Source organism: Taeniopygia guttata, chromosome 15 (assembly GCF_048771995.1).
Source record: "Taeniopygia guttata chromosome 15, bTaeGut7.mat, whole genome shotgun sequence".
In the NCBI taxonomy this organism is placed as follows: domain Eukaryota; kingdom Metazoa; phylum Chordata; class Aves; order Passeriformes; family Estrildidae; genus Taeniopygia; species Taeniopygia guttata.
Window position 1 is genome coordinate 10406980 of NC_133040.1, and position 23087 is coordinate 10430066.

The 23087-nt window shown below is 42.1% G+C and overlaps 1 protein-coding gene across 18 annotated transcripts in view; it reads left to right on the forward strand.

Annotated features, from left to right (window-relative positions):
- Nucleotides 1-23031, forward strand: part of ATXN2 (ataxin 2) — a 48997-nt gene extending 25966 nt beyond the window's left edge. For 6 of the 18 annotated variants that reach the window (XM_030285753.4, XM_030285757.4, XM_030285763.4 and 3 more), the window contains 13 exons: nt 495-683; nt 1379-1486; nt 2374-2444; nt 3097-3404; nt 3812-3875; nt 3984-4136; nt 5074-5140; nt 7039-7223; nt 7843-7975; nt 12108-12161; nt 17170-17315; nt 17886-18113; nt 21383-23031. In XM_030285753.4, coding sequence (XP_030141613.2) covers nt 495-683; nt 1379-1486; nt 2374-2444; nt 3097-3404; nt 3812-3875; nt 3984-4136; nt 5074-5140; nt 7039-7223; nt 7843-7975; nt 12108-12161; nt 17170-17315; nt 17886-18113; nt 21383-21586 — 1910 coding nt within the window. In that variant the 3' untranslated portion in view covers nt 21587-23031. The remainder of the gene's footprint in view (nt 1-494; nt 684-1378; nt 1487-2373; nt 2445-3096; nt 3405-3811; nt 3876-3983; nt 4137-5073; nt 5141-7038; nt 7224-7842; nt 7976-12107; nt 12162-17169; nt 17316-17885; nt 18114-21382) is intronic. The other 12 variants (XM_041719409.2, XM_041719410.2, XM_041719411.2 and 9 more) reach the window with 8 other exon arrangements.
- Nucleotides 23032-23087: the final 56 nt, after the last annotated feature.

Sequence of the window (23087 nt, forward strand, 5' to 3'; positions counted from 1 at the left end):
TAACACAGGGGCAAAAATATACCTAAAAGCACTCTTTTTTCAATAGGCTGTGTTGTTTTTTTTCCAGCTGGCAAACCTCCAAAAGAGGACGCTGTAAAATGGATGTGTTTTTTCAGCCCTCTTTAAAAAATGTTTTACATCTCTTTATGTGGAGACCTGACCACCTTTTGTGTTCTGCCTGAAACTGGGTTAATGTGAGCTGTTGTAGTGTTACTACTGGGGACTTGGGGAAGCATTTTACAGATTCTTGGTGGGATTAGAGGGCAGTGATAATTTTTCTGGGGACAATCTGCAGAGAAATCACCCCATTCTCTATGAAATGCTGCATTGTAAAGAGCTAGGAGATGTGCCTGAAAGGTAAACAGGTTTTCAGTTATTACATAATCTCTCACAGAGTGTTTCAAAGCATGTTTGTAGCCATTTTAAAACTAAAACAAACTGCTGAGCAGATGGGGAAGCTCATCCTATAACTGCTTTTTCCTGTTTGTTTCTAGTTCCGAGATTATCCCCTAAAACACACAGGCCTAGGTCTCCAAGGCAGAGCAGCACTCCCATGGGACCAGCTCTGCCTTCTCCTCAGCCTGGTACTATTCCCACTGAATCTGTTGCCATGCCTGTTCCAGCTGCCTCTCCTACACCTGCCAGCCCTGCATCCAACAGAGCAGTCACCCCTTCCAATGAAGGTAAGTGGCCCTCAGTACCTTGCAAATGCTCCCTTTCCCTAATTCCTGACAAGGAATGTGCCCAGGCAAGAGCACAGCTGCTTGCTGAATCATAGGAAAGCTTGGGATACATTTAATTTTACTGTGAGTTCCCATTTCTCCAGCTTTAGACTAAGGTTGGAGAGAGGCTTGTTGAGAAGTCTCTATGCTTAGTTTCTTGTGCCCTTAAGGAATATTGGTTTATAGGTGTCTGACTTAATCGAGGATTTCTTTTTCCAAAATGAGTTTTTGCCGCTTTTTTAAGTTAAAGAAACGTAGGCCACTGTTTTCAAACACAGCAAAAGGAATGGGGGAAAAAACCCCTTCAGGAGCACAGACAAATGTCTAAGAACTTTCAAATCTTTGTAGCATTCTCTATGAAGAGCTTGGACTGCTGAAAATAATTGGCTCTAAGTTTATAAATTTTTTAGTGTGGTTAAGGTTTTGTGTATGAAGAGAGGGATGAGTATAATTGGTTTTTTTTCATTTGACAGTAGGATAGAGAGGGAGGATGAGGGAGGATGATCCTCCAGGCACCAACTAGGTAGCAGGAAATGTGTAACTTAAAAGGTTTTTCAAGCTAAAAGTAGTTAAATCTCTCCCTGTTTCTCACTTGCCTCCTCTTTGGTCAGTTGGAGTTGTGTATAAGAGAATAACTTTGGCAATTTCTTTTCCAGCTAAAGATACAAGGCTTCAGGACCAGAGGCAAAATTCTGCAACTGGAAACAAGGAGAATATAAAGCCAAGTGAGACTTCTCCTAGTTTTTCTAAACCTGAAAACAAAGGTTTGTATCCAAAGCTTTCATGTACTCGAGTGATGTAGGAATTGTGCACACTAAACCTGCTGTCCTGCTGCTCTAGTTGGCATTTAAGGAAGGCTTGGAGGCATTCTGGTGTTCTACAGTAAAATTTGGTCATGCAGTTGTGAAGTGGCACTTTGAAATGTTGTTTGTGACTCATTCCATCAACACCAAATGTAGAGATGCTCATGTGGTGTGATTTCACTTGGTTTTTTTTCTTTCCCCCCCCCCTTCTTCCTTTCCTCTGCTCACAGAGCTGCTTTTTAGCTGCCTTTGGACTAAATATGTTTCTGCTTAGAGCTGTGCTCACAATACTTCTGAGCATCGTGGTCAGCAGAGCTTTTCTAACTGTGCTTTTCCTATTATGCCTTACATTTGTTTGTCTCTGTAGAGTTGTTTGTTCATTCAGTTCTCAAGAAAAAAAAAAATCATTTCATGTTGTTAAACTGAGAACCAGATTCATTCATTCTCTCATTGGAGAGACCTTTAGGATGAGTCCAGCCATAAAGCTCACCTTGATCAGTGTTTCTCCTTCACTTGCTGTGTTTTGAAATGCTGGCACAGGCTGGGTTGGGGGTTTTGTTGCATGTTCTTTGTGTTCAGTGAGTTCTGCAGTCCCTGCACCTCGGGGCTTCTGCCTTGGTGTGGTGCATCAGAACTAAAGATAAATCAGTTATGTAATGCTCTGCTTTCACAGAGGCTTTCTGTGTGCTCATACACATAGGTCATGGAATTGTACCAAATTAAAACCCAAAATAAGGTGCTGGATTTCATTTTTCTATCTGCAAAACCATTATCTTTCTGCAAACTTAGTAATGTGTATAAAATTTGTATTAGAAATGCTTGGACAATGTTGATCTTGTATTTGGCAGGTGTCTCTCCAATTGTTTCAGAGCATAGAAAACAGATTGATGATTTAAAGAAATTTAAGAATGACTTTAGGGTAAGTTTGTCTCTGTTAGTGGTGTCATCATTCTCATGTGCATCCAGATTATTTTAGTGAATTGAACACACTGCCTATGTTAACAGGTCTTTATACTTTTGCCTAATGTATGAAAATATCTGTAAGAATCCATGTTAGGTATTGTAGAATCAATGCTGACTCTTGTTTGTTCAATTGCCTAATGCACATAAATGTGAATATTGACTGCACTGAAAGCAGGACTTGAAACCTGTTTGATCATTAGGCACAAATAATTATCTCACACTCCATATGGAGGAGCTGTTGCAAAATTAAATGAAGAGTTTTGTGGAGGAAAATTGAAGATGAATTCATATTACTTATTTCCTGGTTATAAGGGTTTATTAAATCAGGTTAGCTTTTCAAGTGGTGCTGTTAAATCACTCAGGGGATGATGAGTCCAGAGGGTTGTCTGAAGCTTTCCTGTCACTCCTTAATCAACCTACAGGTCACTTGAGTGGCTGAACAGCTCCTTACACAGTGCCAGCTTAAACACTGTCAGTGCCCATGGATTTCTTTCCTAGTAGAAATGGAAATGAGTGTTTTAAAAGGTCACTTCCAGATGATGGAGGCTTGTGGGACTGTGTTTTATTTTTGTATCAATTTACTGAATGTATCCCTTGGGTTTTTTCAGTTACAGTCCAGTTCCTCTTCAGATGCAGTGGATCAGCTGCTAAGCAAAACCCGAGAAGGTGAAAAATCAAGAGATGTAGTTAAAGAAAAGACAGAATCCACCCCTAAAGAATCTATCATAGAAGCTGGCAGTAACACCAACTCCAATGGTGGCAGTAGCAAACCCAACAGTCCCAGTATTTCTCCTTCCATGAGTAACAGCTCTGAGCAAAAGCGAGGGCCTGAGGTGACCTCCCAAGGTGTACAGACATCTGGGCCTGGAAGTAAACAAGACAAAGAGGATAAAGAGGAGAAGAAGGATACTTCTGAGTGAGTAATCATGCCTTTTGGCATAAGCACATCTTTATTACAACACCAGACCTTGTGTAGAAGTCATGGCTGGGTGACACATCCCTGGCTCTAGGTGCTCTTACACAGGGGACTGCCTTGAAAGTCATCTCCTGACTCAGTGCAGAGCTCTGGTCCTCTTGATGCCTAGTTCATCTCTGAAAGCTTTGTTTTCCTGGCTCACATGAGCTGTGGTATCAATTGGAAAACTTTTGTGGGTAGTTGTAGTAAGAGTCCCTCAATGAGAGTGGCTTTTTGTATGCCATGAGGTGTTTGACTTCTAAGAAATCTGACTCACAGATGGAAATGAGGTGTCTCTTACATTATTAATTGCAGATACTCCCGTAAAAGAATAATGCCCAACTTAATTTTTTGTTCTTTATGTTTAGGCAAGTTAGAAAATCAACACTTAATCCTAATGCTAAAGAGTTCAACCCTCGATCTTTTGCTCAAGTAAGTGATTTGATGCTGTTTGTCAGTGCCTTTGAGTAGATCTTTATAAGCCAACCTTTTCCTTGGAGGATACTCAAACTAACCCTGGTTGCTCACCTCTGTTTGTAGCCGAAACCTTCTACTACACCAACCTCCCCTCGTCCTCAAGCTCAGCCCAGCCCCTCCATGGTGGGGCATCAGCAGCCAACCCCCGTGTACACTCAGCCTGTTTGTTTTGCACCAAATATGATGTACCCGGTTCCAGTGAGTCCAGGCGTGCAGGTAAAGTGCTGCAAACTCCTCAACACTTCACAGAGATCCTCGGGAAGCTGAGCAGGCTTAGGAATCATACAATGGCTTGGGTTGGGAAGGACTTTAAAGATCAGCAGCTTGGGAGCTGTGAGTTAAAACAGTGAAATAGTACAGCTTGTGTTGCTCTTGTAAATGTAAATCACGTTGTTGTTAAGTTTTGGCTGTGTATATACTGACTTTTCCCAGTGCTCCCTCAATCTGGATGTTCAAATTATTCCAAACACTTGTAAATGCCTGCAGCCCACATTTATTGTGGATCTGTGCAGGTTTTCTCCCAGTTCTCCAAGCATAGTCTCTCACTCTCTGCAACTGTTTATTTGTTTCCAGCTGTGTCCCACTGGTTTCTGGTTTTTGTAGGGATCACTGGGATTCCAAATCTAGTTCCATTGTTGTAGAATCATGGAATGTCCTGAGGTGGAGGGGATGCACAAGGATCTTCAGCCCAACTCCTGGCCCTGCAGAAGACACCAACAATCCACCCTGTCCCTGAGAGCGTTGTCCAACCTCTCCTGGAGCTCTGGCAGCCTCAGGGCTGTGCCCATTCCCTGGGGAGCCTGGGCAGTGCCCCAGCACCCTCTGGGGGAAGAACCTTTCCCTGATCCTTCAGCCTAACCCTCTCCTGACTCAGCTTTATACCAAAAAGCTGCTCTGAGGCTGTCAGGTTGAGCCCAGTGCCTGCAGTAGCAGCAGTAGCATTCCTGGGCTGGTTGTTGCCAACCATCTGGTCTTAGTTGTGTGTCCATGCAGACTTAATGACACTGATCCAAGAAAATCTCATAGGTTAGGCAGAGTTCACTAAACCCTGGAGCAGAACAGAGGGAAACACATCAAAGCTGAGTGGGGCCCCCACCCCAGCACACACTGAGTTTTTAAAGGAATATCATACCTTCAACTTCTTCTGTTTCAGCCTTTGTATCCTATTCCCATGACGCCCATGCCAGTGAACCAAGCCAAGACATATAGAGCAGGTAAAGGTGAGAATAATACTGCCTGTTTGGTTCTCAAGTCTGCATGCAGCATGGCTAAATGACAAATGTTTGTGTGTTTTCTAATCCATGGCAATTTGGTTTCAATCGATATTTTAAATGCTATTTTTATTAAAGGGAAGTAAGTGGAAATACTAATGGATTTTTAGATAAACGAATTCAGCTAAAACATGTCAGGTTTGAGTAATGGGGGGTTGCTTGGTTTGGAATGTGATTTGATAAACAGGAAAACATCTCTGTTACTTGGAGCATTAGGGTGAGCTGATAATCTCCTGTTTTTCATCAATATTACAGGTTTGTTTTAAAGGGAATTTCTCTGCTGGTTTTCTGTACTGGTTTTCAGCAGTGCCCCAATTGGTGCTTTAATAGTGGTGGTTTTTAACAACATGCAGAGTCACTATTTCTCCAGGAAAAGTTTGCTCTGCTGCCCTTCTGGAAAGAGCTGGTTCCAGTTTGTTCTTTTTCATTCCTGCTGCCCAAGTGACTGAACAGCTGGACTAACAATGACAATGCCACGTGTTTAAGTGACACCTGTGGCAGAAAGTGCTGCTCTTGTTCTTGTGCTCCTGTTCCAGGGAATGCTGTAACTGTGCCCAGTGAATGCTTCTGCAGTGGCAGCCAGTGCTGCAGGACAGCACCAGCACTGCAGCTCCAGTCACTGCAGGAGGAAATTGTTTCCTGCTGTTTAGAAACAAACAAGTGGCCTTTATCAACCCTGGGGAGACAAAACCCTGCAATGTATTTCTGTGTTAAAACACAGTAACTTCACTGTGGCCTCACCCCTGAAATCTTCTGGTTAGTAACACTGTTTTACTCAGAATTACATTGCTGAGTGCTGCTTGCTGGGTGAGGCAGCTCCAATTCTGAGTTCCTTTTAAAGTTCCAGTATTTCCTGCATATGCATCTGTGTGCAGCACAGCCCTGTGGGAGCTGCCTGGGTTACAGCTCTGTGCCTTTACACTGTTCAAGTTGCCTCCTGTATTTACTTCTTTCTGTTGTTGATCTGCAGCGTAAATAAAATCATTGAGTGAATTTACAGATATTTTAAACATTTCCTTCTCCTCTCCCTAAGAGATTTGGGGCATTGCCCCTGCAGTGGAATTTAGAGGAGCTTGAGGTAGCTCTGTGAATAGTTGCAGCCTGACTGCAGGAAGCTGGAGCTCTCCTGGAGCTCCCAAGCCCATTCTTTATAGGCTGAATTAGTTTGTTCCAAGTGAGTTGGGTGGTCACCTTCCCAGGAGAGGTCAGGTGATCCCACGCTGCTCTGCTCTTTTTGTCTTTCTTTCCTCTTAATTATTCCTGCTCCTTATAGGTTTTGTCTCCCTCAGTGTTGTCTGTGACCTAAAATTTGCTTATTGCTACCTGAGGGATAGCACAGAGCTCAAAAGATGTGAATACCTCGAGTTGTGGCTGGGTGGAGACCATTATTGTGCTCTCCTCAGCCATAAGCTTGAGTCATTTTAACATAAAGACTCAGATTTCCAGCTGATGGAACAGTGGCAGAGTTGTTTCCATAGAGGGTGAAAAAAGCCTTTTAAAGGGGGCAGGATTAATTGGTTAATATAGGTATCCTAATATAACCTTTCTCTTCCACTTCTGATTCTGGTCAGTCTTTCTCTCTCTCCACCTTTCTTCCTTCACAAAAAGGGCAGGGCTGGGTTTGTGGCTGTGTATATCCAGCCCAAAGGCAGTGATGAAAATCAAGTGTTTCCTGGAGAAACTCCTCTTCACACTGTTCCTTTTTGACAGAGCTCTAACCCATGGCTAAAGGTGTGATGTGAGGATATTCCACGTGGTCCCAGTAACATTATTATAACATAGAACCTTTCAGGAAGCTCCAAATTTTTTCTCTGTGTTTCTAACATGAGACAATCTTTGTTTTCCAGTACCAAATATGCCCCAGCAGCGGCAAGACCAACACCACCAGAGCACCATGATGCATCCTGCCTCAGCAGCAGGCCCTCCAATTGTAGCTACTCCACCTGCTTACTCTACACAATATGTTGCATATAGCCCCCAACAGTTTCCTAATCAGCCTCTTGTGCAGCATGTGCCACACTACCAATCTCAGGTAAGAGTCCTTTCCATGCTCCTGATCAATCCAAGCACAAATAATGAAGTGGTTCAGAGCTAAATAACCCCCTTGTGTCCTGTCCTGAGTCACCCTGAAGAGTTTCTGTGTTCTGGAGCACACGTGGTGATCTTGGAATGTGCTTCAAAGCCTGTAACAAATTTTAAGGTCCTAATGAATTTTAATGTCCTAACGAATTTTAAGGTCAGTTTAGAAGTTGGCATTTATTATTGATATGGTTTTTTAGCTCTTTGAAGAATTTCTTTAGGTCATGGCCAGCACATCTCCTGGTTAAGTGTTCTAAAAATAACTTATTGGTGGACTGCTCTTACTTAAAAGGCTGTTAAATCTACATGTGTAATTGGATAAATGTATAAGCTTAGTGCATTATTAGAGTGGTAAAATTGCCCATGTCTGCTGTCAGTTTCTAGCCCTTAAATTTTGGAAACAGCTGGGACAATCACAACAGTGTGAAATCCTCAACTCGCTCTGTGCTTGAGCAAGGCCGAGCTGCTGCCGTTTCAATCCCGACTGTTTAGATGACAAAAATTTCTTTGGAGTTAATTGTTAACCTAATTAACTGTGTGTTTTTTTTTTTTCTCCTTTGTTCTGCCTGCAGCATCCTCATGTTTATAGCCCTGTAATACAGGGCAACGCTAGGATGATGGCCCCACCAGCACACGCACAGCCGGGTTTAGTATCTTCCTCTGCAACACAGTACGGTGCGCATGAACAGACACATGCTATGTATGGTAGGAAACGTTTTGTGTTATATGTAACTTTTTAAGTCCTTACCTTGTGCAGGGGATGTATTTAATCTCAGCCTTCAAACGTGGGTATCTCAGTAGTTGTGGTTTATATTTCATAAGATGATGATGATGATGAGGATGAGCAGAGCATTGAAAACTGAGCCAGCTGGTTCAAATGAAAACTCAAGTGTGCTGATTTCGGTAGGATGCCAGTGACCAAGATGAGATTTCAACCTGGGAGCTGCTAAAGAATATCTGCTGAAAGAAGTTTGTTCAAGTTCTCTTGATGCTCTTGATACATCATCCCTTGTTTGTTCCTTGATTATAATTAGTACTTGTTTTATTGCAAGGTTATGACCTCAGTTTCAAACTTGACTTTAGTTCTGGCAACTAGTGAAATGCTGTCTTTATGATACTACTGGCATTATTAACAGTATGAACACTGCTGTTTAAGCAAAATAAACCATGTGTTGCTTACCTTTCTCATTTGGTAAGTCAAGAATAAGTAAATGCAACAGCTCATGTATTGCTCTCACTTGGACAATTAGTCTCTAGCATTATCAGATGGGCATTTTTCACTTACAGTGAAGTGCTGAAAATGTGGGTTACCTTGTGACAAAAGTAAAATGTGCAAGAACTTTCTAAAGCATTATAAATGTATAAATCAAGGCCAAATTTGGAGGAAAAAGAGCTCACTGCACAACATGCTATTGAAAGAGGTAGAGTCAAGGTTGTTTAAGGCTTGGAAATTGTCATAAAATGTCAAAACAGCAGATGGTCTCTTGAAAACATGGCATTTCAATACTTGTTATAGCATCTGAGGAAAAGTTTTATTGGGTCACGTATATTATTGACTTAGATTCTAATAAAAGATTTTCTGTACCTTTAGACATCTTTGTATGTTTTTGGGTGCTTAGTTTTACACTACTGCTTAATGGAAGTGCATGACATGTCACGAAAACTTACAGAGAATCTGGAGTTTAGTGGAAAATTAATTCTGATTTTAAGAGGTGTCTTGCCCCTCTGAAAACATCTTGTCAGATTTCTGCAGTGGTGCGGTAACAGAGTTAAGAAACAAAAATAACTTATTTTGACGCTCAGAGGAAGAACATTTGAGCTCATTTGTGCTGAAGCTGAAATGGAAGTTACTTGTAGAGATTAATCTTTCTCTCACAGGTCCTTGCTAATTGTATTACTTTGATCTTTTCAACTCTTGTGCTTGAGGTGTCCATGTAAACAGATCTTCTGTTTGCTTTTTCATTAGATTAAATAGAATTCCGATAAAGCAAATGATCAAAGGCTTTCAGACCTTTATTGGTGAAAACCCTCCTCTCAAATTCTAATTAAAATAAAACCAAACATGAGATAATCTGAGGTTTGATTCAGAATGGTTGCATGTGACTTTCTAGCAATTTCCCATTGTGCACCATCCTTATCTTCTGTAATCAGTGGGTTCTGCAGTGTTGAAGTACATGCCCGTTGCCTTGCTTGGCTTTGATCAGATGTCTGTATAGGTTTTTTTCACTGATATTCTAACTTACAACTGTTAGATCTCATTTTGTGTTGGTTTTGCAGCTTGTCTGTTGTAGATATGTGACTACCTGCCAGTGCAAACAACTAAGTTGGGTCAAACTTGAGAATTCTTTGGTATTTCCTGCCATGTAATTAAATATTACTTTCCCAAGAGCACCTAATTTAACAGAAATGGCCTGTCCTCCTGTGTTCTTTCAAGTAGCTACTTGGTGACTCTTCTAAATATTCTCCCACCTTCCAGTAAATGATGGAATGCTTGAAATTTTTGTTACTGAAACCATTGAACCCAAGAGGATCATGAACTCCATGTGACAGACCTTTTTTAAGGGTGTGTTCTTGCCCCTGTGCAGACGTGTTTAGTGAGCATGGAACTGTCTCAAATGTACCCTTCACCTTCCAAGGTGACAGTGACACATGGAATGACTCCTGATGTTCTGCAGCAGCCTCTCAATTCACATTTTTGCAAGTCTTGCATGTGCTGAGTGCCTGAAGACCTGGCCCAGACAGACTGTGCTTCCTCAAAGTGTGTCCAGCTGTAACGTGTCCACTTCAGCTTCCATTTATCCATGTGTGGGAAAAGGCAGGAATGGCAGAGGTGACCAGTCTGAGCTGCTTATGGAGCTAAAGAACATCATGTTGGAATTGTTCACATCTGACTGAGTGACTATAAGAAAATATCCATAACTTATGTGCTGTCTTTTTGGAATCTTAAGTTTACCCACATTTGAACTAAATATACCTGTGCACTTTGATTCTGGTCCTCTCTTAAAAAATAATTTGAAAGTACAGAATAACAACTTCCTGAGAAACAACCACCGCTGCTGCTTTTGATTTTGCTTAAACAATTTCCCTTTTGACTCTTAAAAATGGCTATCTGATTTTTAAAATATATATTATTACTTATTTTTAGCACTAATACCAGGATTCAGTGGGCCACGCTGCCCTTTTACTCTTCAAGGTACTGGTGCTTGCTTTGAGTTACTCCTGCAAAATTCACTCAGTTTTTCTCCTGCATATGTGGTAGAGAGAAGATGTCTGCAAGAACTACTGTGCTGAGACCTGGGGGTTGGGGGGAAACTGCTTATCAAGTATTCCTAAGGTGTGAAATGTTTTCTGGTAAGATCTGAAACTCCACCTTCACTAATGGTTTGGGACGAGTTGAAAGTCTGTGGCAAATAGTAACAGCCTGGCAGCCAAAAGCAATTCCTGTCGATTTTAAGGGAACCACCCTCACTGCCAGAATTTTGGGGTTATTTTCCTTCCTGTCTTGTGAAGAGATAGCTGAATCCAAATTACATACAGTGACCTACACTGGGTGATAAGCACCCTTCCATTTTAAAGAAAAGTACTTTTGTCTAATGCTGTTTAATGGGATATTCCTGCACTACTGGGATTTCCTTGCCAGTTCACAGTGTCACAACCCTGCTATTGCCAAGAGAGAGAACAGAGCTGCATGGTCCCAGTAACCCCAGCTAAAGACAGGACAGAGGAGTGTTCAGATCATTGGGGTTTTCCCCTCAAAATGGGGAAGGACAGAGTCCAAACAACTTTCTTCCCAGCCAGACGATAACAACGTCTGTGACACTTCAGCTGCGGAGCCATGCGTGTCCTGGAGAGTTTGAAATGTGACACCTTTACCTGCCACACAGCCGACCTGGAGGTGTCATCCTGCCCCTGCTCAGCTGCACCTTGGGTTCAGGAGGTTCTGTGTCTGTCTGGCAGCTGCTGGCTCGGGGTGGCCTCCCAGTCCCTGTCCTTGGGCTGCTGGAGTTTGCTGGCCACGGTCCCAGTTTGGCTCCTGTGTCACACAAAGCCCAGACCAGGCTTCTGCTGCTGGTAGAAAATTTGGTTACCAAGTAGAGGGTGGATCTGTCCATTCCTGTGACATTGAACTTGTGTTTTTTCTGTGTGGCTGAATTGTTTCCAGATAATTGGAGTCCTCTGAAAAACTGAACTTTTGTGTTTTAAGAACTTGTGTAAAACCAGACTTTGGTTTTACACAGATGCATTTCCTGTTTTTTGTGCTCTCATTCCTGTCCCCGTTCTCCCTTCCCTTTTCCCCTTCTGCATATGTTTTACTGGTCTGGTGTTGTCTCTAACTTTATCTGGTTTCTGTCTCAGCAGTAGAGTAAATTCTATTCCCCTGATAGTACAATGGTGGATATAATATAAACTTCAGAGGATTCTCCAGGGACTAAGAGTGAACCAGTCACCAAAGTTGTCTTGGAACTGTTCAGAATGGCAGTGCTATAGCTGAAAAAGCAAGGGCCAGTTTCTGCTCTAGTGTAATTGCATTTTAACCTTCTTGTTACAGTGGACAGTAATAGACCATGAATTGACATAAAGCTTTTATTTTGTGTTAATTAAGAACTGCAGACCTCAGTGTCAGAGTTAAGAAGGAAGGCTTACTCGAGACCTACTCCACTCATTTGTAAAACAAAATATCTAGCTCTAATAGCAACTAAGTGAATAAAAATATCTGTATGGTTCTAGAGTCTTCAAAAAATAATTAAAAAAATTAAAACTAACACTGACCTTTCCAGAAGATGGGAAGTATGCACTTGGCAAGAGGCTAATTTACCTTTCTATTTCCCAAATTCAGCATGTCCCAAAATACCATACAGCAAGGAGACAGGCCCTTCTTTCTACTTTGCCAGTGAGTTGGGTTTTTTGTACTAATTTTGATTGTACAGAAAAGCACTTTCTAAAGAACCACATGTTAAAGGAATGGGACGTGTTGAGGGAACAAGTTTCCTTGCACCAAACCAGGATGTGGAAAATGCAGGAAGGTTCCTCAGTGAGCAGGGAATGTAGCTTTGTGACAAATTTATATGATCACAGTAAGCTAAGTTGTCAATTCTTCAAAAATTTATTTTGAATATGAAATAATCTCTGATTTCACTACCCAGTCTTTTCATCTGCAGCCAGAAGTGGGCTCTAAGAAATCCTTCCCCGTGAGGGTGGTGAGGCCCTGGCACAGGATGCCCAGAGAAGCTGTGGCTGCTCCATCCTGGAAATGTCCAAGGCCAGGTTGGATGGGGCTTGGAGCAACCTGGGATAGTGAAAGATGTCCCTGCCCATGGCAAGGGGTGGAACAAGATGATCCTGAAGGTCCCTTCCCACCCAAACCACTCTGTGATTCTGTTGCCTCTACTTAAACCTGTGAGGGCTGGTTTCTCCCTTTCATGAGCCAAACAGGATTTTTATACCTGATGAGTTACCAGCTTCCTAAAAGGAGAAGCAGCTTGGGCCTCATCCCTTTAAAAAGCTGTGGCTCAAGTTTTGAGCCCCTAGGAGGAAATAACTCGAGCTGCAGGAAGTTTTCTGTAGAGCTGCCACTGAAGGAGTGCTGGGAACAACTTGTGGTCATGATTGTATGCCAGGGATGAGATGAGGGCTCCTGGAACTTTCCCAGTTCACTCCCTAGCTCAGGTGGGGCTGTGCTGGTGAGCAGCATCGCTGGAGGCACTGGGAGAGGAGCTGGTGCTCTCTGGACACAACAGTGAGCTGCTCCAGCTCATCCACACTTACAGGAAAGGCAGAGAAGTGCAAAATCCTGCCTTGCCTGCTGGTGTTCAGCAGCTGCTTTGAGGAAGCTGAGGTTTGAGGGGGTGCTTGCAGGATGAACTCTCACCCAGGACAGGGGAAAGGAGGAGTTGCAGTTTCAGGCTGTTTTTGTTCTTGCTCCTGTCCTGCCGTGGCACTTGTTGCTGTGTCTGTCTGTAAGTCTGTGCAGCTCATGCCAGGCACTCTCCTGTTTGTTTTTTTGGTGTTTTTTTTTTTTTTTTTTTTTTTTTTGCATTAGCTCATGCGAGAGGGATGTGAGAAAAACCACTTGTTCTCCAAAAATCTCCTCTGGAGCAGATTTCTTGTGCCACACTGGTTCTGCCTGAGTGGGAGCTGTAGGATGCTGACCTGTGCTGTGTTCATGCCTCTTGGTTTGGTGCACTGAAATCACTTCAATAACCTCGTTCCTTTCTTGGATTATCTTTGAAGTCAAGTCCACTCTACCTGTGTAAAATGACTTCTTGAAATGTTTGTATGATGAAAGAAACATTTGCTATTTCTTTGCTTCCTACCATTCAGGTCTTTTAAATGTAGTTATCCTCACCATCTTACTGGCTCTGGCAATAATTTTGAAGTTTGTTCACTGGTCAGTTTTTGAAAATAGGCTCTTCAATGCATCTTTGGACCATGACCAACGCTGACCACCATTGGCACCATTGAAATTCCAGGGAAAAGACAAAATTACAAAATTACACAATGTGGTTTCACATATTCCCTTGTAGCTGAGTTCTGCTTGATTTCTGCTGCTCTGACCTCTTCTGATTTCAGCTCCTTCTGTGGGTTCTGTGGCTGACTACTTCTTGTTTGCTCTCAGAAAGGGGGTGCAGTTCTGTAGAGTTGAATTCAGTAATTCAATCCCTGTGATGTTTTTCTCCCATTCCGTGACTGAGTCGCTCCCATCCCTGCCAGGTCAGTGCAGTGAAATATCTCACATTAGAACCAATTTGATTAGAAAGATGCAGAAGTGAAGGAGGTCAGCCCAGGCAGAGGAATTTAGGGCAGAAAGGCTGAGAAACCCAGTGTATTAGTGCTGGAATGAGCTGAGGTGTGTCCATTCCCAGAGCTTTCCTGGCACGTTCTCAGGTAACAGGTGGCCATTGGAAAATATCAAAATTACTGACAATTGGGGGAAAAATGTTGGATAATGGGTCTTTTTTTTTTTTTTTTTTTTTTTTTTAACCTCCTGTCTTGTCTTATTTGCTGATAATTTGTGTAGTGAGCTGTTTTGATGACCAGGCAAAAATTCCTTTAAAAAACTCCCAGGGAAAGTGTTTTAGTTCTGGCTGAGCAGGTGAATTTTTCATGGCTTTTACAAGACTCCTTTGACAGCCCTGCTGGTCTCAGAGATTTCATTGGCTTGGCAGGAATTACTTGCACAAACTAAACATGAAAAAGCATTTACACTGCTGGAGTTGGAGTCTGAACTCTGGTTTTGAGCTGGGAATGCATTTCAGACCTGCTGAGTCATTCTTGGTTTGTGTGCAGGAACTGGCCAGGATTTAGAGAAGTGCCCAGATAACATTTTTTGAAAGGCATTTTTAATATTACTCTTAAAACATATTTTGCAGCAGCATCTGAAGTGGTTTTAAGCTCTACAAATTTGGTCATTAGGGTGATCTGCTAAAGATAAAATGAAGGAGAGGAGAAACTAGAGAAAGAAATATTCTTCAGTATAAAAAAGTCCAGTGTTTCAAATCCAAAGCTATGGATAAAATATTAGGTGGTTTTGGAAGAGCTGCCACTATGACAAAAACCTGATCCTCCTCTTGGTTTATATCTGTTCTTTAGGGTGCTGTTCCTTGGTTTAACTGGTGTCTTAAGAGAGAAATTCCTTATTGTAAAGTTTTATTGTAGAAATATCTGCTTCAGAACAACTGAGTTTATTATTCTCTTGGCCATAAAGAACCAAAAGATAAATTGCACAAATGGTTTAATGGAGTCCCACATTATTTTGAGGGCTCTTAACAAGTGATGTGGGAAACCTTGAGTATCTTACAACTTGGAATTAAATTTCATATACATTCCATCTTGAATGGAGGTGGAGTTAATTTGTGGTGAGGCTTTCCAGCTCTGTGGCTGAGGTACTGGGAGGATTGCTGGTCTAATGTGCCCTTTGGCAAGCAAATAATCCCTCCTTCCGTTTATTTCTATTACTGTGACAAAGATAATAATTTCTGGCCTTCTTCAGAGTGTTTATAATAATGAGGTTGAGAAATTTTCCTCCTGTAGAAAGCCATAAACTTGGTACTGTAAAAATAATCAGTGTTGCATTGCCATTGATAATTTTGGTGTTGTCAGAGATGTCTGAAAGTCGAGTAGGAGCGTGGCAGGGATGCTGCTGCAAAATACATTTTAGTAGTGATACAAAAAAAAAGAAATCAAAAATACTTGGATTTAAAGCATAACAAAATGCTGTGGCAGAAGATCCTGCTGGTTTTGACAGCATGCTTAGAAAATATTGAGGTGTTTTTGAAACCCCTCTCAATCAGGAGGTCTCAGATTGTACAACTGTGCTTGCAGATGTGGATAAGAACATTAGGATCAACTCCAGGCTGCAGGAATTTGTTTCATCTGCATTAATAGCCTGAAACTGCTCATCACTGTGAGGCCATTTGCTCAGTGAAGATTTAATAGAGCTTGCCAGGGATTAAGTTAAATGTGGCAGGCAGTTATTTTCTAAAGGAGGAACCTACACAGGGCAGAAAAAAAACTCAATTAGGCAAAAATATCCTTGCTCTCTGTATTCTGGTGAGTTGAAATGTGTCAGAACTTGGATTTGTAAGGTTTAGAGCAAACCAGACTGGAGGAAAACTGCTGTGGCCATCAAGTTCTTATATAATACCAACCCCATTAAAAAATATATATATAATCTGGTAGATACTCGTCAGTAATTAACTTCAGAACCACCAAAAGGCACCAAAACAAATAAGGAGCAGTTGAAGGAAATACTGAGGAGCAGGCTGATGGTTTTCTTTGGCTGTTTGCTTTTTTAGCACTTGGTCAGCAAAACTCTCCTTGCTCTTTCAGGCTGTGACATCAGAGGGATTAACACATGTTGTCACACACAGAAGTAGGTGCAGACATGGCCTGGTTGTTGCACAAGACCTAAAAGAAATAGGGGAAACATCCTCATTTTTAGGGTCCTGCTTTTGCGTGCATGCTTTGTGTTGAAAGGAAGACATGTTGTCATTATGGTTTTTCATACTTGCTAAGATTCCCTCAAAAGTTAAAAAAAAAAAAAGGATTTATTGTGGCCCATTTGAAGCAAGACAGAGCAGGATCCAAAAAGGAACTTGGTGTGTTTGTTGTTGGAGACTGGCACGGCTGTAGCAACAGATGTGGCTTCACTGGGGTAAAAGTTTTCTGTTGTTCAGTTTCTTCCTTTTTGGGAATTTTTTACCTTATTTGCTTCTGATTCAAGGAATGAAGAATTCCGTGGCAGTGTTGGGGAACTCACAGGATGGTGGTGATCCAGAACAGATTGGCCTCGAGGGCAGAGGCAAAATGGGTTATTTTAGCACAAGAAAGTGGCTTCAGCAAAAATTTGATGCTCGAGCAGCCTCAGTTTTGTCAGCTGTGATGTGTTTATTGACTCTGGAGCGCACGGGCAGAGTTTGTGCTTCCCTCTGACTGTTCTGTGAGCAATTTCCAGAAGAGTAGCATGGTGAGGTTAGCCAGGTATAAGGCCAAAGAATTTTTTTTGGATGGTGGAAATAAAAATGGCTCGTAACACCTTTGAAAAGTATATCTCAGGAAATCCTAAATTGTGTGAAAATTATAAATTTGATCTTTGAAACTGGTCTGTTTGACAAAACAAAAGATAAAATACTGCTTTTCTCTATGTATCTGTTACATTGTCAAATTAGGGAAGATGAACTGTCTAATTATGGTTGTTTATAGACTTTCCTGCCAAACCAAACTACACAAAAGCAAGGTAAGATCATCAGCTATTTGCAAGATAAATCCATATTTTTTTTAGAAGGGGGAGGGAATATATTTACAGAGTGAGTTGTAGTGAAATCTTCAAATGCAGATGGTGACTTGATAGAGGTGCACATCCTGAACCTGGTGTTAAATATTCCTCTTTTTCATCCTAGTTTCCACTGGCTCACTTGCTCAGCAGTATGCCCACCCTAATGCTACCCTGCACCCGCATCCTCCGCATCCTCAGCCTTCTGCCACCCCAACTGGCCAGCAGCAAAGCCAACATGCTGGAAGCCACCCTGCTCCAAGCCCCGTGCAGGTAACACAACCCAGGGCCTGAGCAAGTTGTGTTTAATTGTGTTTTTGAGGGATTGCAGCTGATTGATGTTTGATGTTCATGTATTGATTTCTCCGAGAGTTAAAAGAATAGGATTGAGCAGTGTCCAACCACTCATTTTTCCCTGTTCACAGGGGATGGGGGATGTTTCAGATTCAAGGGTTAAGGAAGGATCATAATTGTGTCAGTGCTTTCATACGGGTGAAGTGGAAATAGCAGATAAATGCTGAGAAGTGTTTGATTGGATTTTGTCAAAGCAGCTGAAAACAAAGTGGTCCTTGTGGGATAGTGCTGCATTCCTTAATTCCCTCCTGGGAATAACTGGCTGCAGCTGTGAGGCACTCCCAGCTCCAGGTTCTGCATGGTTTTACCTGGCACTCTGGGTTCTGTTTGCCAGCAGAAGCTGAGCCTGGTGTGGCTGTAAAGAGTTTCCCCACGAGCACGGCTGATCCTTAGAGTCACCATTTACAGATTTGGAGTCGAGAGGATCAATTAACAGGATCAATGTAATTCCCCAGCCCTAACCTCAGTGATCTCTGTGTTTTCTTGCAGCACCACCAGCACCAGGCTGCCCAGGCCCTGCACCTGGCCAACCCCCAGCAGCAGTCGGCGATTTACCACGCAGGTCTAGCTCCAACCCCTCCTTCCATGACGCCAGGCTCCAACACGCAGTCTCCACAAAACAATTTTCCTACAGCACAACAAACAGTCTTCACCATTCATCCCTCCCATGTTCAACCTGCATATACCAATCCGCCACACATGGCCCATGTCCCCCAGGTAAACACAGTTTAACAACCTTCAAGACTAAATGTCTTAATGCCACAAAAAGTTAGGACAGTCGGGCCTGCTGAAGTGATTGCCAATCTGTCACCTCTCAGCACAGACTTACCTGTTGTTGTTATTTAGGTTTCTGTCTGTACATTGCCTTTATTTAGAATTTGACAAGGTGTACTTGGACCTCAGCTTCCAACACCTAGTTCATCTGCAACTGTAGATTAATGACAACATCTTAAGCTGGCACTGCTACTGAAATAAATTGAGCTCTCTTCCCAGTTCCTGGCTCCCATCCTTGTCCCTGCCCCACCACTCTGCTCACAGAACTGCTTGGCCGTGGAGCAGACCAGGCTGGGGACACAATTCAGCTGAAATGTGCCTCCCCTACCCCCTTTTTAGGCTATTTCTTGGTCAAATTGGTTCCCTGCTCAGTCAGGTGCCTGATCCCAGGAAGAGCTGGCATACAGAAAGGTTGGAGGTGGGAAGTGAGTGCAGAAAGGCTGAATTGCTGCTTTTGGTGGCAGTTTCAGGCTCTGCATTGTAGACAAATTTTATACAAATACATTCAGAAAAGGACATGACAGGATTTCCAGGGAGTAGCAAGGCAGTGCAGGGAGAGAGGAGGGAGTTCAGGTGACTGCAGGACAATCCTTGCAGAAAGAAACCTCTGTGTGTGTGGTGTGTGTGTGGTTCTAAACGAACTGCTTGTGCTGAAGATCCCCAAAGATTGTTGGGCAACCTAAAACAACAGTCTTTGCTTCAGAATCAGAAACCCACTTCTCTTAACTGCTCTCTTGTGGTCAGCTCCCTGAGAAAAAGGATTTGGGGAAGGGAAGCACATGATAGATTAATCAAGAGCTCCGTGTAAAGCAGTGTGACACAGATTTTCTGATGTTTACTAAATCTCCTGGATTTAGTGTCCTCTGTCAAGGAATGGGCAGTTCAATCAATAATTTGCCTGCACAATTTTTTCTTCAGACCAATAACTTGGTGTCTGGCTCCTGCCTTCTCACACAGGTTAACAGTAGTTTGGGATAAGGTGACTAACTATGATTAGGGATGTTAATCTGACAGGTGTCCAGTCCGTTGCAGAATTCTGATAAAATCTTTGCTTTTGTCCCTGGGACAGTCAGTTAAGCCAATAAATCAATAGTTCTGTAGGAATCGTTTTACTGATGTTTTTAGCTTTTTAATTCTTTTAGGCTTTTGATTTCTCTGCTTTTTTTGGGGGGAAGGATAAGGAGAGGATGGCCAAAGTTGATAATTGCTGTGGCATCTTGGCACATCCTTCCCTTCTCTGGTTTCTGCCAGAAACAAGACTCCTGCTCTGCTCTGGTGTGAAGACACTGCTGTGAATGCCTGGGTTGTGTTTAGAGCTTCTCAGAGGGGTCTTGGCTTAGTGGCATGTCCAGTGCTGTGATTTGAAACATGAAACATTTGCTTGAAGGCCGTGAAAGGGGAAAGCTGTGCCTGAATTGTGCCCTGGCCAGGCCAGGGATGCAGGATGTGACCATTGCCTTCCTTTCTGTGTGCCAAGCAAACCAAATTAAATCAGATGCAACTTTGAGTCAGAACTGACTGCTCAGACAGCATTTTTAGCAATCACAGACAAAGTCTGCCTTTGCCCTTGATTTTAATTTGTGCAGTCTCTTCTGCAATTTTTTTTAGAATGAAACGGCAATTTGTGATATTTACACCAAACTAATTGACTTTCCCAATGAAGTAGTTCCCTCAAAAATCTCTAGTGAAGGCATAACTACAGTTCTGTCAGAAATTTTAAATGCATGTAATTATTCCATCGTGGGGAAACTAATCACTGGATTTAATAGTTTTTTTAGCAGCCTCATTCCCAGTTTCTAAACACAATTCTGAAATACCACGTAGTAAGAACTTCAGTTAGGCCAACACAGGGGATCAATCCCATTTCCCTTCAGGTTATCAGATTAATCTTGGGCTGGTGGAAATCTCACTTGAGAACCAGTACTTTAAAACTCATTAGAGTGCTGTCAGCTGCCAATCTGCAAAATGTTTGAGCCACAGCAGAAAAATTTTATCCACTGTGTGTATTGACTCCAGCTGCTCTATGAATAGCTGCTTTATAATGATGGCTTCTACAATAGCATGTTTGTCAAAGTCAACGAGGAGCCAGTCCTGGGAGGCATTTCTGTTCCACAGCCTGATTTCCTAAACCTTTTTTAGAGCAAGAGTGAGATTTGAATTGCAGTTCCTGCCTTTAAAGGCTTCTGGGGTGCTACTAACCACGTGCAAGTCTGATCAAAGAGTTTGGGGAATGTCTGTGATGAGTCAAGTAACCCTTTTTGTCTTTAAGAAATAAAATTCTAGCCACTACCTGCTATCTGTCTTTACTGGCATGGGAGACCTGTGAGGCTGCAGTTCTGGGATATGGTAGAAACAAACTTTAGGTACAAATGATGGGGTTTTGGGGCTTTTTTTTTTTTCCCAGGAGAAATCCACTGAGAGCTCTGAGTTTCTTTGTGCTTTTAAGAAATTAATGTTGGCTAGGTTTTAAAATAAATTTATGACCTCTAGAGACATGAGCTAAAGAACCCACCAAGTTCCTGAATTTGTTTGCCAGAGGTGATCAGCCATGGGGAAAGATTAATCTCCTTTTCCACTGAGACTTAGCCCTGATTGCTCAGATTACACAAGAACTGCGATGAGCTGAACTGGAAGCAGAACAAAGCTGCCCTGAGAGTGTGAAGGGATGAAATCACTCATGTCAGGAGGACTTGGCTGAGCACTGTGTGGGCACAGGTCACTGGAGAGGACAGGGAGGTTCCCAGGGCAGGGAGCCAGGAGAGAACGTGGGGTTGTGCAAGGAGAGAGCTGGGGAAGGGATGCCAGACTCTCAGTGCCTGCAAAGTTCCTATCTGTACCCTCTAGGAAGTGCTTTGATCTGGGTGACTAACAGAAATGTTTTGAAGATTTGTTGCTGAATTGTTATTTTTTTAAATACCCCCTTGTTTAATGCTGGCAAAGTGGCTAAAATTGAGAACACAACTCAGAGCCAGCAGTAAGGTCTTGAGCGCTTTTTTGAATTATTATTTTCCCTTTTTGTTGTTATTTTTATTTTTGTGTTACAACTTCTGCCTTAACCCCTAACCTAGTTTAAAATAATAAAAAAAATATACAAAAAAACAGAAAAACAAATGAAGAGTAAACCTTTGCTGACGGAGCAAACTTTCGCCAGTCATGTGGCCAGGAGTTGCTGCCTCCTTGTGACCATGATACTAAAGAGCTCTTTGTTTCAGGCTCATGTACAGTCAGGAATGGTTCCTTCTCACCCAACTGCCCATGCTCCAATGATGCTAATGACGACACAGCCTCCCGGTGGTCCCCAAGCCGCCCTCGCTCAAAGTGCACTACAGCCCATTCCAGTCTCGACAACAACACATTTCCCCTATATGACCCACCCTTCAGGTGAGGAGTGTGTGCCCGGGAGACCTGCACCCTAACTGAGCCAGGTCGAGGAGTGAGGACTGGGAGAAACCAGATCTTTTGGGGAAAAATAATCATAATTTTAAAAAAACGACAAAGAAAACCGACCAACTTAAAGATGTCCTTGTGTTTCACAGCTGTGCTTTGGCAGCCTAGAGGAGCGTAGGTTTAGCTGGTGAGATGTACCTAATTCAGGGAATATTCAGGGAATATTTGTGCTTTTTCTCTAGCTGGAGTAGAGAAAAGGAGAAGTGTGAGCCACTGGCGCTGTGGGACTGAGTTTTCCGTGGATTTGCCGTGGGGGATGGACTGTGTGTAGTTTATAATGATCAGAGGTTTGATTAAATCTCGAGCACAGGAGTGAAATGTTGTGTGGGGGTAGGGCTGCTAGGCTGCTGGTAAAGTGACAACTGAAATCTAAACTTTAATTCAGAGTAACATTCTGCAGCTTTGGGGGAAAAGTAGGAGTTGTGTGAGTTCTTTCTGCTTTAAATTTAACCTTATTTAGGTTTCTTTGATTATTCAAGTTCAAACAGCCTCTGAAGTTCTTTAGTGATTTAGTTTTACCTGATGTTTCTTGGGGAACTTGTGAACAGAACAAAGCTGCTTTCTGAGGGTTTAGGTAGGGAAAAGAAAAAAAAAAAACATCCCAAGGACATCTTGATGTGCAGGGTTTTATTTTGTTCTCTAAAAAAATAAAGGAAAAAATAAAAATAAAGTTGAGCTCAGTAGTTGTCCTGTGACCACTTTACTAGCAAACTGTTGTGTGGCTTGCCAATTTATTATTTACATTTGAACTTTTTTTTTACAGTACAAGCCCACCACCAACAGCAGTTGTAAGGCTCATCTGGAATAACTGAAAGGCTGGATACCTTTTGTAGGCCAAATACCCTCCTTCTACTGCTTCTGCCAACTGGAAGCACAGAAAACTAGAATTTCATTTTATTTTGTTTAAAAAAAAAAAAAAATTTGATTTCTTGTAACATCCACTAGGAATGCTAACAGTTCATCTTGCAGTGGGAGAGATTCGGACTGAGTAGAGGCATTTAGGAACTTGTGGGCTATTCCATAATTCCATGCACTGTATCTGAGTCCTGCAAGTGCCCCAACTCTGCTTGCTGAAAACTGGAAGTTATTTATTTTTTAATGACCCTTCAAAGTTATGAACTCGTCAGCTAGCAAAAGAAGTAACAAGAGTGATTCTTGCTGCTATTATCACTAAAAATCAAGACTTGGAGATCCCTTTTACTTCTAACTAAACTTGAAAACAGGTTCAGTAAAAAAAAAAAAAAATTCTAATCGTCAAACGGATGAGTTATTATTTATAAATCACGTTTGATGAGATAATCACTATCGTGAGACAGTGATGTAACTTTTAAGTTAAGAAAACTTTTACTTTGTAGATAATATAAAATAAAAACTTAAAAAAAAATTAAAAAATAAAAAAAGTTTTAAAAACTGACCCTCCTCGGTGTTTGTGTGGTGATTTTTGGGTCTCTTCCCGTATCTGCTGCTGCA